The sequence below is a fragment of the Corylus avellana genome, chromosome ca2, assembly GCF_901000735.1.
Source record: "Corylus avellana chromosome ca2, CavTom2PMs-1.0".
Classification (NCBI taxonomy): domain Eukaryota; kingdom Viridiplantae; phylum Streptophyta; class Magnoliopsida; order Fagales; family Betulaceae; genus Corylus; species Corylus avellana.
The window spans coordinates 44971099-44985706 of NC_081542.1; the positions used below are offsets into that span (position 1 = coordinate 44971099).

At 37.9% G+C, this 14608-nt stretch overlaps 2 protein-coding genes across 2 annotated transcripts in view; one reads left to right on the forward strand and one right to left on the reverse strand.

The window, feature by feature from the left end:
• Nucleotides 1–14608, reverse strand: part of LOC132169924 (G-type lectin S-receptor-like serine/threonine-protein kinase RKS1) — a 44231-nt gene that overhangs the window by 26080 nt on the left and 3543 nt on the right. The gene's annotated exons all lie outside the window — the stretch shown is intronic.
• On the forward strand, nt 13562–14202 carry LOC132171617 (uncharacterized). Its single transcript, XM_059582987.1, has 2 exons — nt 13562–14047; nt 14134–14202. Exons 1-2 carry the CDS (start codon nt 13628–13630, stop codon nt 14137–14139), a joined length of 426 nt encoding a protein of 141 aa, XP_059438970.1. The 5' UTR covers nt 13562–13627; the 3' UTR covers nt 14140–14202.

The window sequence follows — 14608 nt, forward strand, 5'->3', positions numbered from 1 at the left end:
CGACCACAATTGATGTATGTGCACGATGTGTTAAAGATTTACTCTAAATCCTAATAAGTAAGTGAACTCAAATGTGAAATGATGATTACTTTGATATATCATAGAGTGAGACCTATCAGTGGTCAACAGAGCTCAATACATTTGGTAATCACATCTAATATTGTGGGAACATGAACTTCAATAAGGAATCCAAATTATTGAGGAGAATGCACTTACCCCATGAAGTTTGACCTCTTTTTCAATTTGAATCCAAATGTTTAAAAATTTGCAATGTACCCTCATAAAGTTTCAAAAAATTTTAATTTAAAGCATCCGTTACTTATTGCCGTCTGAGAAGACGGAAAGTCTACCACCTGACACTCAAGTGATTTTTTTGGGCTTATTCTCCCTAGATTGCCCCCAACCCATATGAAATTCTCATATTGCCCCTATTTTTTTTTTTTTATATGAAATAATAATAATAATAATAATAATCAATTTGGGGTGGCAAACGACCCCCAACCCATTGAGAGTGGTTTTGGCCACCCCCATTAGGGTCCTTGGTGGTGGCCGAACCACCCCCAATGGGCTTGGGGATGGTTTCAGCCACCCCCATTTGGCCCATTGGGGGTGGCCAAACCACCCCCATGCCCCATGGGGGTGGCTCGCCACCCCCAATACGGCCATTTGGGGGTGGCCAATGGGTCTTGGGGTGGTTGAAACCACCCCTATTTTGCCCCTCGTGGGTTGCCGAACCACCCCCATGGGAAGTGGGGGTGGCTCGCCACCCCAATCCGGCCAAAAGAGGTGGCCAGCCACCCCCAAATGGCCAAAGGGGGTGGCTACGACTACTCCCAATTTTTATTTATTTATTTTATTTTTAGAAAAAAAGAGGGGCAATCTGGGGAGAATAAGCCCAAAAAAATCACGTGAGTGTCACATGGTGGACTTTTTGTATTCTTAGACAGCAATAAGTAACGAATGGTTCAAATTGAAAATTGGGTCAAACTTCGGGAGGTAAAGTGCATTTTCCGCCAAATTATTTGTCAGAAAATGAAGAGATAAGGAATATTCTTCTTGTTTTAGATTTAATGGGAAATATTATCCTAAAAGCTTAGGCCTGAGTGTTTTCAGTAGTTACACTGAAAACTTGTCTATGTACACGGTGAGATATAATCTCACAAAGGTACATAAGGATAATCTTGAATTTAAATCAATGACTCAAGGAAAGAGGTAGTGAACAAAGTAACAGTTGTAAAAGATTTGGGTTCAACTACAAAATGATTTCTTGGAAGGGTAAAAATGTAATAAGAAAAACATGAGGATTGATTGATTAAATAAAAAATAATTATTCGAGAGCAGTCACAATTATTTAGTGGAATTAATTGTGATTAAATAGTGTCGTGTGATAATTGAAAGATATGTTTACAAGCCTATTAAGCTAATGATATTTTAGGAAAAAGTACACTTTACCCCCCAAAGTTTGAGCAGATTTTCAATTCGACCCCCAATGTTTCAATTTTTGCAATGCACCCTGTTGAGTGACAAATATTGCATATTGTCCCCTTAATTTAGATTTGTTAAGCCTTTAGCTTTATTAGTGTCTGATGTTTTGTGTTAGTTGTGGTGTTTTAGTGTTTTGCAAGTTGTTAAGGGAAAACTGCAGTCTTAATGTGAAAGATGCAATGAATTTGAGAAAATAGCAATTCTGGAAGTGCCCTCGAGCGCACTCACGCTCAACATCAAGCCAGCAGCGCCCAAGAGCTGCACCGCAAGAGACCTAATGCACAAGTGCGATTGAGCGCACTCATCCGACTTGGCAGTGCTGACACCCTAATTATCTCTATAAATATCACATTTTTTATTGTAAACGCACCAAGGTGGCGCCGTTTAGTCCTGAACTTCGAACTTTTGCCCTTTTTGAGCTCTGAACTTGATTTCCCTTTGTAAGTTTTTAGTTTTCATGTTATCAATACATGTAATTATGTTTTGTGTAATCATGAGAGGCTAAATCCTTCAACTAAGGTTGAAGATGAAGCCTCACCATTGATTAGTTTTATGTTTTCATGTATGTTCGTACAATTCCGACATTTATATATGTTCTATTTCAATCTAGTTGTTAGATTAAACTCTTTTAACTGATTGCTTATTTATTTGTTTGATTAAACGTTGGATTTTCATTGTGTTTCATCCAATGGATACATTGTATCTTTTCATTTAAATTGGATATCCATTGTTTTTCGTTAATCTAACGGATACATTGGATGATTTTGATTTAATTTGGAAATGCATAGTTTTCATAAATACGGATGGATTCATTGAATGTTTCAATAGGTAAATTTTATAAAAACAAGAAAACATGAATAGGGTTTAATTGCTTGTCGGACGTATGAACAAAAACATGAAAATGTATGCTTTAATTTGGTGAGGTAGATTCTGAATACCTTACTGCCTTTTTATCATTTGATTAAATTTCAGTTTTAATTTAGTTTATATTTTGCACGTCAAAATGACAAACAATTCGGAACTAGGTTAAAATAGAATTAGTCTAAATAAAAATTGATTTTCACAATGCAATTCACTGTAGATTCGACCTCGCACTTACACACACTATATTGCAAACGACTCGTGTGCTTGTGAGTACTTTAAAACTCACAATAAGTTTTTGGCACCGTTGCCAGGGAGTTGTTTGTTTTTGTGAAAATTTATTTTTGTTAAATTGATTTTGTTTTTCTACTAGTTTAGGTAGATTTTTATTTTCTATCCTCTTTGCAATTTTATTTTATTTCTTTTTAATTTTTATTTTATTTTCTATAATTTGATCTAAAAAAAAAAAAAGAGAGAGAAAGAGAAGTTTGGTTACTGTTTTTCTAGTTTGCAGATCAGAGGAGCCCAATCCCTGCCAAGACGCTCGAGCGCACATCACCTGCGCTCGAGCACACTCGAGCCTATCGCAGCAAGGCGCCGGTGCGCCTGCGCTCAACGTTGCTGCAGTTACGCTCATGCACACAACAAACACACACCCTGCGCGCATTTGCATTCGATCGTGCCTCACTTGCGGTCAAGCGCACCTCAGCAGCCAGCTTCAGCAGTCCAGCAACAGCTAAGTGGGAAGTTTTTCTTTTTAATTATTTTTGATTTATTTTGTGAATAATTGTTCTCTGTTTTGTTCTCTTTTCTGTTTTTTCTCATTTTGTGATTTGTTTCGTTTCTAGTTACTTAGTTTATTTTAGAGCTTTTGTTTGGTGTATGCTTGGTCGGAGATCCTTGATCCTAGAGTTGATACCCTTAGATCCCGACATTGATAGAACCCTTAGGAGAAATCAAAGAGCACCAGTTGAGAGAGACTGTTGAGATGGGAGATAACATACCCCAAAATGTGGAGCAGCCTATTATGCTAAATACTACCTAAATTAATAGATAATATTTAGTACGTTTTACTCGCAAGTGCACAAGATCAAACAGTCGTATAGCAGGCAAACACGAGATCATTCCCATGAGGATTGGTAAATTATGTTTAGAAGTAATTTCCTATTTAATTGAACAGATAAAATTCAATTGTCACGATTGAATTTAAAATAAAGAAATAAAATAAAAGATAAACTAAAACTAAAACTAAAAACAATTAGGGTTTTGATATCCAACACTAATCAGACTAATTATGATAACAATATGCCAATGCGCCAATTATACCAGTATATTTAATGTTTGCCAACCTAAGGGTATGGGTGTCTACTCTAATTTTTTTCTTTCTTAAAGAATTTAGCATGAGTGTCTACTAAGTTGTTCTTTAAAAAAGAATAAAACTGTAAAAATCGACAAACACATGAGGCCTAGGGCATAGGTGTCTACTCCCGGTTCCCTATGTTGATTAAGCTAAGACCCCGGTGTGGATTTCTTTTGTTACTCTTATTAAACCCAGGACTCGATCATCCAAATTGATTTAATTAACTAGTTCATAACACATGCATATGTTGATCAGGCAAACACATATGGCGAATTCAAGAAAACAGGAATTAATAAAGTTAAATACACCAAAATATAATTGTAGCAAATGCGCCAATATTGAAATCATAAATAGACATGATTAGAGCTTCAATCTAGCCCCAATTAAAATATAAACTACAGAACAAAATAAAAGGTGGAAGAGAAGAAAAACCTAAACTCCTCTTGATCTAGCCTTCAGTTCCTTTCCAGAGCTTATGCCTCTTTCTCCACCTTTTTCCTAGAAGCTAAGAGGTCTATTTATAGGCCTTTTGAAGTCCTTGTTACACTAGTAAACCTAAAAAATCCATAGGGTTTAGTCCTATTACAAGTGGGACTTGAAAAACCCTAATATGGAAGGAAAGGGCATTCTGGCCACAGCTCATTGTTCTCTAGTACACGGGTGCGATCAATCATAACCCGTGTGCGCTCGATCGCATGCCTACGATCGAGTCTCCTTGTGTGCGCCTCGTCTGGTCCTTTTGCTTGTAGTGAGGGACCTGCGATTGATCGCACTACCAGAGCCTCCAGCTTTTCCCAAATTTACTCTTTAAGCTCGATCTTCCAGGTTTTCTTCCTTTTCTTCCAAAGGCCTACAAAGACACAGAAAATACAGAAAAGGAATAAAATATCATAAACTAACAACACTAAGGAATTAACACATATAAGTTTAAGGGCTAAAATATGAATATTTTGGCACTTAACACAGCCTAGGGTTAAGAATGAGGATGCGAGAGCTGAGAATGTGGAGCAAGCTAGAGCTTGGAATGTGGACTACACTACATCCCGTAGGGATTTGTTCGCAACCGTTGCGACAAACGCTCCTTCAAGCATAGTATTGCCACCAACCAATGCTACCCATTTTGATCTTAAACCTCACGTCATCCAAGTCTTACCTTCATTCCATGGTCTGGATTCTGAAAATTCATATAGTCATGTGAAGAAATTCCGTGACATATGTGCCACTTTCAAATTCCAGAACTTCTCTGAAGAGTTTGTCCATCTGAGACTGTTTCCTTTCTCCCTTCACGATAGAGGCAAGGCATGGTTGGATTCTAACATGCCTAGATCCATCACATCGTGGGAAATCCTGTTGAACAAGTTTAACAATAAATTTTTCCTGATGTCTAGAGTCAATGAGTGCCGAAAGGAAACTAGTTCTTTTATTCAGGGGGAGAATTAGAAATTTTCAGAGAGTTGGGAGAGATTCAAGGAGTTACAAATAAAGTTCCCTCCACATGGATATGAGAAATGGAGGCTCAATCAATTTTTCTACCAAGGATTGACTCAATCCAACCGTAGCATGATCGAGTCTATAAATGGGGGGGCTTTCTTGAGTTTGACATGAGATGAAGCATACAAAGCTTTAGATAAGTTGTCCGACACTTCACAACAATGGGATTTTTCAAGTTGTTGGGATACCTCCGGTCGAGCTCCCAAGAAAGGAGGCATCTATGAGGTTAAGGAAGACACAGAGTTGAGGATAATGATAGATGCTCTCACCCGAAAGGTCGACGCTCTCACTGTGAGCCAGCCCATCAATGCAGCCAATGCATTCAATGCTAAAAGTTGTTCCATCTATGCGAGTCCTTTGCACTCAGTTCAGAATTGTCCATCTCTACCGGCCTATGCCGAGTGTTCGATGGAACAAGTGAATGCTTTCAATGATTATAGGAAGCAATCAAGTGGGCCATACTCAGAGACCCATACTCTAGGGTGGAGGAACCACCCCAATCTCTCATGGAAGCAGAACAAGCCGATGAATCAGGGAGGAGCCTCTCATCATGCTCAAAGTCAATATCCTCCCGGATTTCTTCCACAGGCTCAAAATCAAAGTCGCTCGGTTTTTCCAGCGCCACCTCCTGCATTCCATGGCCCAAATCAAGTGCCAACGTCATCTTCACATTCATCTTTGGAGGACACGCTCAAGGAGTTTGAATCTCAGACCTCACAAACTCTCAAGGAGTTCATGCAAATGACATGCCAATCCATAAGTGAAGTGAGTAGTGCTACCATAGTAAACACCCAAGCTATTGCCAAGCTCGAGAGTCAGATAGGACAAATAGCAAATCACTTGGGTGAGAGAGAGAAGGGAAAGCTCTCGAGTCTGCCTATGCCTAATCCTAAGGGGCAGTTTGCGGTTGGAAGTTCTTCAGATTCTGCGCACGGGTAGGAATATGTACAATCCATTGTCACACTTAAGTCAGGGAGACAAGTGGACAATCAAGTGGTTCCGCCAGAAGAGAAACCTGCTGTGCTGCAAGGGCAAGATAGTGGCAAAAATGAGGGGAGAGATGCTGCGCCTTCTAAAGCCATACCCACTGTTGAGGACCCCCCTAGGAGCTTTGTCCCAAAAGCTCCTTATCTGGAAAGATTGAAGGCCCTGAAGAAGAGTGTGCAGTATGGTGAAATTCTAGAGGTATTCAAACAAGTTCAAATAAACATCCCCTTTTTGGATTCCATCCAACAAGTGCCCTCTTATGCTAAGTTCTTGAAGGATTTAGTCACTGTCAAGAGAAAGACAAATGTCCCAATGAAAGCATTTATGATCGAGCAAGTCAGCTTCATCCTTCAATGCAAGCTTGTCCTACCATTTCTTGCATGATAGGACTCAACGGGATTGAAAGGGCACTATTGGATCTTGGAGCAAGTGTGAATCTCTTGCCCTATTCAGTCTACTTACAATTGGGGTTGGGAGAATTGAAGCCCACGGAAACCAAGGGGAATAGTTGAGGATGTATTGATCAAGGTGGACAAGTTTTATTTCCTTGTGGACTTCATAGTGATAGACATGGAACCAGTTCCGAATGTTGGGAGCCAAATCCCTGTGATTCTAGGGTGACCTTTCTTAGCTACGGCTAATGCCCTAATCAACTATAGGACTGGGGTGATGAAAATTTATTTTGGGAATATGACAGTAGAGCTAAACATCTTTGGCATCAATAAGCAGCAACCTAACTATGATGAGGTCCACAATGTGTGCCTAATTGAAGGGATAACTGATGAGACTATGAGTGAGTTAAGCTTGGAGGACCCTGAGGTGGAGTGCTTTACTCAAGATGAAGATGATCTGGACTTAGACAAGCTACATGGGCAAGCTGGGATTTTGTGTGAGCTAAGTATTGAGGATCCTGAGATAGAATGTTTTGCACATTAGGAGGTGATCTTAACCTTGATAGGTTACTTGAGCAAGCTTGGACCTTGTATGAGCCAAGTATTGAGGATCCTGAGGTGGAGTGTTTTGCCCAATGCGGAGACGATATGGACCTTGACAGGTTACGTGAGCCAGCTGAGGTTGTGAGTGAGCCAAGTGTGGAGGACCCTATGTTAGAGTGTTTTGCTCAATTTGGATTTGATTTGGACTTTGGTGAATTAGTTGAGCAAGCCGAAACCATTTTGGATCCCTTTCCTAAGATGCAGCTGGAGAATGGGAAAACCATTGAGGCATCATTCCCCAACCCATATTCATTAGCAGTTGAGCTTCTCAAGTTAATTTTTGAGAGCAAATGTGCTAGACCCATTCATGTGTGGCCTAAGTGACCAAGTGTGACCGTGGGGAGGAAAAAGGATAACGAGTTGTTCTCTACTCATGTTCAGACAGGATGGCCAGGGTGTATTGATTACAGCAAGTTGAAGGCCATTACAAGGAAAGATCAGTTCCCTCCCCCGTTCATTGATAAGTTGGTGGAACAGTTTGCTGGACATCCCTACTACTGTGTGCTTGATGGTTATTTCAGCTACAACCAAGTTCCTTTGGATCCCGACGAGCAAGTGGACACCATCCTCACATTTCCTTTTGGTGCGTTTGCCTACTGTCACATGCCATTTGGATCAAGTAACGCACCTGTTGTGGAAAGTTTGGCTGAAGACTGTAAACTTAGCGCTTGACACTTTGTTACTTTTAGTTTTTTGTTGTCATTTGATTTGGTTTTGCTTGTTATGTTTTTGTTGTGTTTTCAGGACATGTGTCTGCTATGCAAGTTTGGGGGAGCGTTCTCTTACATTACACCCGACTCGCGCCGCCCATTTGGTATTGTATTTCTGGCCACATTGGGGATAATGTGTCATTTTAGTTTGGGGGTGAGGTAGACATTTTTGTCTCTTTCTTGTTATTTTTGTTAAAATATATATATATATATATATATATAAAGTTGCTATGTTGTTGATTGAGCATGAGTTACATCATAATTGAGGTTTGCTTATCATTGGTTTGTTTAACATATTGAACACATCATGTCATTAGAAATCTAAGTCCTTTGACTCATTTGATTGGTTTAGAGAAACTTCACATGTCTGAGTTTATCATCACAAGCACACTAGCATATAGTCTGTGAGGTCGTGATTTGACTTGATTAGGGTGTATCTTGCGATTTGTAGGATGAAGTGTTGATGAAACCTTGTTTAAAAAAAAAAAAAAAAATCATTTTGAGTTTCTCATTGAGTAACCGGACCTCTTGCCTTACTAAGCATTGAGCATTTGCGTAAAAAGATGAGAAATTCAATTTGAATGATTGTTTGGTTAATTTGGCTTTGTAGCCCTTTTGACTTGAGTAATTAAACTCTTAGAGATGTTTCTACATCTAGTGCCTTAAAACCATCTGGTTTGGGAGTCACTGGCCCAACACTCGCTACATAGGTCAATTAGAAAGCTTAAGGGAGCCAAACATTGTACAACCTACACAAAAATATTGCATATCTTGATTTAAGCCTTGGTTGTTTTCATTTGAGTGAATTCCTATAAATTTTGAGGTACACAAAACTTTGAGAAAAATTGAAACCTCATGATTGTATGCTAGTCTCACTTTGCACTTATTGGAACTTGTGATTGTCTCAAATTTCTATCAATGAGTTGAATGATGTTTGGATGTCCTGATGATGTGATTGTGGTGTTCATTTTGTTAAACATGCTCATGATGAGAGAACCATGTGTTTGTGTGAAAGTTCATGATTGTCAATAATATAATGCTAAAAATGTTTGTGGGTATCATTGTTGTTAAACCCTCACGAGACTTCACTCGTCCACTAAGGATGGCTAGGGGTTTAAAAGGCTTGTTGCATATGCTAAATGCAATCATCTCTCCCACGATAGTGGACTTATGTTTCATACTTTGATTTTGTTTTTATTTTGTTTTGCTAAGGGACTAGCAAAATTTAAGTTTGGGGGTATTTGTTGAGTGCCAAATATTGCATATTTGGGCCCCTTAATTTAGATTTGTTAAGCCTTTAGCTTTATTATTGTCTGACGTTTTGTGTTAGTTGTGGTCTTTTAGTGTTTTGCAGGTTGCTAAGGGAAAATTGTGGTCTTAATGTGAAAGATGCAAGGAATTTGAAAAAATAGCAATTCTGGAAGTTCGCTCGAGCGCACATGTCCTGCGATCGAGCGCACTCGCGCTCAACATCAAGCCATCAGTGCCCAAGCACTGCGCCGCAGGAGACCTGATGCACAAGTGCCATCGAGTGCACTCGTCCGACCTGGCTGCACTGAAACCATAATTAACTTTATAAATATCGCCTTTTTTTTTTTTTTTTTTGTAAATGCACCAAGGGGGTGCCGTTTAGTCCTGAACTTTGAATTTTTGTCCTTTTTGAGCTCTGAACATGATTTCCCTTTGTAATTTTTTAGTTTTCATGTTATCAATACATTTAATTATGTTTTGTGTCATCATGAGAGGCTAAATCCTTCAACCAAGGTTGAAGATGAAGTCTCACTGTAACACCCCCAGCCCGTTAAGGCTGAGTTTGCCACTTTTCTTCTTTTTCAACAAAAATTCTTGCAAAGATCTATAAGGTCTATCAGAGTACTTGATTTAAAAGATACAATAAATGCGTAAAACATTTTTTTTCAAGAGATTTTATTACAAGCGAAATTAGAAAACATTAGATTTTAGTTGCGGAATATCATATCATTACAATAACTTATATGAAAAGACTTTGAAAATTAATAATTATTCCCACCCCATTCCGGCCTCCTATTCCAGCATCCTTTCTACCTGAAAACAAGAAATAAAACTGAATGAGCCCAAAGGGGGCCCAGGAAGTAAAATCCACAACCATAAATAGTTTTACTCCTTGTTCTCAGTTTTGAAAATCATTTTCGCAAATAAATATAATTCTAGCCATAATAATATCTGTATGTACGGTTGCATCTTCCGTAACATATACATACTATTACATCTAGTAATAGATCATCGTTGTAAATCATCTTTATAAATCATCATCATAATGCATCATTATAAATAATCTTTGTAAATCATCATCGCATATCATCGTGAAAATATAGTATTATTTTCTCATAATAAGGCCCATGTACACTATTACCCCTGTGCACGAGGGTTGCGGGTCCTTGTGACCATGGCACTGAACTGTGGCCCCAGCCATGCCCGACCGTCAATTAACTCTTTCTTGGTGCACTCAACGGTCTAGTTGATGGAATACCACCTTCTGGCATAGCCTCCTTCAGTGGTTTCGCCTCCATCCGAGTATCGGTACCGAACTCTCATCTTATCTTATCTTGGGGCCAAAAATACTCTCCTCCATACATGTGGCCTCATTTCATAAACATTTATCTCATCTCTTGTACTTTTCTTTGTACTTCTTTTGATGCATCTTAGGGCAACATGTAGGAGGGTTTATCATCTTTTTTTCTTTCTTATAATCATCATCATTTCTCAACTTTCTTTTCTTAAAATGGAAACTTTTCCAAATATAAACTTGTTGTGCTTAAAAAAGCATTTAAAGAAATATAAACTTTCTAAATAATTCTTTTAGAAATCCTTCATGCATGCAACATATCTCCATGACAGGTAAATAAAATAATCATTTACAGTTTGATACAAGAATATATAAATAGCATGACATGAAGTAATTTTAAAAGGGGTAGTGAATTTACTTACCTCTAGACTGAAGCTAAAAGTGGTATGAAGGAATCCAGTTGCTCCAATATGACTAACACCACTAGTATATCTTTTGAAACTAATTTCTAAAGTCCGCTCTCTCTTGTGTTCTTTCTTTCTTGTAGCGCTTGGTCTCGCCCTTTCTCTCTCTGTTCTGAGTAAACACTCTTAGAAAGAAGAAAGACCGAGTAAAAAGCGGAAGAAGGAAGAATATATGCAAGAGATGAGAGAGGAGATGAGTTGTGAAAATTCTGAAGGAGAAGAGCTCTATTTATAGGAGAAAATCAAACACTATTCTACCGTCAATTTACAATTATACCCTCATTTTACTATTCCACCAACCCTATACTATTTCACCAACCCTATACTATTTCACCAACCCTATACTATTCTACCTTCAATTTACAATTATACCCTCATTCTATCTTCAATTTACAATTATACCCTCATTTTACTATTTCACCAACCCTATACTATTTCACAAACCCTATACTATTCTACCTTCAATTTACAATTATACCCTCATTCTACCTTCAATTTACAATTATACCCTAATTTTACTATTTCACCAACCCTATACTATTCTACCTACCCTATACTATTCTACCTATCCTATACTATTCTACCTTCTTATTCTACCATCCTTATACCTACCATTTACTATCCTATTATTTCACCAATTACCATTCTCGAATTACCACTCTCATAAATTTCCCAAGAATTAAAATCCTTAGCTACAATGGATATTAAAATAACATCATTATCAAAATAATCTATTTAAATAGCTTTGAAAATTCTGGGACACTACAATCTTCCCTCCTTATTAGAAATTCGTCCTCGAAATTAAAACCTATAATATTATCGTCCAATCTTCAAGTTGAGGGATTCAGATAATATTCCTTTCAATCCTTCATCAAAGCTTACTCTCTTTTATCATATTTAAATTCCATCTCCTTCTTCTATGAGTAAATCTTATTCACAGTCTAAAGTCTCAATTTCTGCAATCATTCATCAATTCACACTAAAATCTTACCTCAAAATCTTTTCCATTGTTTCTTTCCAACCTCAATAACAACAATCGAGTTATTCATCAACAGTCTACAATCAAGGTTTAAACATCAAATTAATAAATCATGTGATCAATAGTTCATACCTCCAATCATCATAGTCCTTATTTCAAGCCTGCAATAATTCTCTCGATCTAATTTAATCAATCTTATCAAAAAGATGTAAAAATCATTCCTGCCTATATTCTCTTTAGTATCTCAGTATTCCAAATCATGCATACGAAATTTTAATATGATGCTCTAATAATTATTAACTTCTCACCATCATAAACCTGTAAAAGTAAATAGCACCAACATTCAAACATCATTACATGAATATACCTCAGAAGTGACATCATAATTCGATTCATTCTAAATACACAACCGTTTCTATTTTCTCATCCCAACTTTTGTGTTGATGCTACAATATCAGCGAAAATCTTTCAGTACTACATCTTTACTTGATAAATCATAACTCAACAATAGAAACTCGTAATTATGATTTCAACTCAAACGAAATACACGATTACATCAAATGTAAGATTCTCATCCATTCTTGACTAATACATATTGTGCTTGCTGCGTTCTAGAGATGAAATTGATAAGCAAGCAAAGTAGGATATGGGTAAGTTTCCAGGCTGGAAGTTCCAAAGTACACATGCTATAATTTCTCTCCCTTGGGTCTTGCAAGGTCAAGAAGAGAAAAGAGAGAAAGATAGTCCTGTTGCTTTCTAGAAATGAAGATTTGAAAAGCATTTCAGGACATGGCATGTATGTGAGACTTTCAAAATACCCACATCGGATGCTCTTTCTCTTCTGTCATTTACGAAGACTGAGAAGGAAAGAGAGATATTTAGCCTGAGAAGCATGATCAAGGATAATCTTGCTTCATCAGGACATGATCAACGATAATCTTGCTTCAATGGTTTACTACTGCGAGTATAAGGAGTTGGGTTTGTGAATCAAATCGTGAGGCTGCATTTTTCTCTTGAGGATACGCTCAACTAGGAGGAAAAGTCGAGCTTTCATTGTATGGAAGGCTATTAACAGAAGATTTCAGGCGAAGGGGTATGATCAGAAGGCATGTGTTGCAATGGAGAAAGAGGTGTGAATTTATAGGAAGGGTTTCTGGATAATGAACGAGCGCGTGGTGCGCGTTGGCATGACAATTCATTCAGTTGCCCACGCATGGTATTTGAAGTCGTTGATTGAACAGTGGGTTTGAAAAATGAGCTCAGTCGAATTTATGACAAGAGACAAGATCCTACTTCCACGGGATCTTTTGACAAAATTTCCATCGCGGCCCGAGGTCGCCTAACGCTTTGTTGTTTACTGTTTATTTCACCTGAAGTGAAAAATTCCTTTAAAGCCACTCGTCTGCTGCTTCCAGAAACTTCACAAAATTTCTTCAGTTCCTAACGCTTAGTCTCTTCTCAGTACTTCATCTCTCCCAATTTCTTCGTATTCTCAACTATTTTTCCTTACTCTCCTAAATATGGGAGTATCATCATCATCCGTTAACAACCTCGATTTGAATGTTGCTCCTGCAGCACAACCCATTGTTATGCCTGACGTGCAACCGGAGGTGCCTGTATTTCCCCTGAAGTGCCTGCTATACATCCCGTCGTACCTATTTCACACCCTAATGAACCTGCTGCATATCCTAACGTATGGCAGCCAACTTTTGTCTTTGACAATCGTCCTATCACTATTCACGATTCTGTCATGCTCCATGATTCTACTGCTGTAGCAGTGGCCAAAGGTTTCGTAATTCCACGGGATCAAACGTTCTTAGCTGATAGGTCGGATACTGATGCTATTAATAACTCATTGGCATTCAGTATCCAAGGTGCTGCTTCAGTTTCTGACATGGCACAACGTTTGAGTGCCAGAAATGTTGAGCTGAAAGTCTCAAGAAACCAAATCGGGGTCTTACAGCGACTGCTCAAATACTACAAACGAAAACACGTGGATTTGAAGCAGGAGAATACTCAGCTGAAAAAGATGATGTTATCTTACGCAGAATACTTGGGACCAAAGATGCTAGAAATGGAGAAGAATACCGAACGTCTCCAGCGACAGCACGAAAAACTCCGGGTCGATGTTCAGGGGTGTTGCAAGTCTCTCCGCACACGCTCTAGTCAGGTACCTCATTAGAAATAAATATTCTCTTTGATAATTCAATTATATAATATATACGATTATGCTCATACTAGGTTTTCTCTGTGCAGAAATAATCTTCCTGGAGCAGCTCTGAGGAATCATCTGCTCATCATTACCACGTATCTCTTTATGCAACAAATTCCCTTCTTTCTTTTTTTTTTTTTTTTTTTTTTTGATGGACACTGGTATGTAATATTATAAGGAGCTTGTTCTCCAAACATTTCTTTTCGTAATCATTCAGTACTCATTCAATATTCATTATGAAATCATTCTGTCATTGTAATAACTTCCTTTAAACAAACAATCTGTTTAACAAGTTAATCACTCAATAAAACATCTAAGTATGCACCATCACATGTTATCAACCTCTAAAATACTTTAATATCATTGAACATATATCTTATAAGAGAAATTTAGATCATGTCACTATATTATATCACTGTATTATATTGTCTTTCAACTCTTACCTTTATGCTTCAATTTACCTCAAGAATAATAATCCATTATCTTTACTTAGTAAAAGAAAATTATATCAAAAGCTTT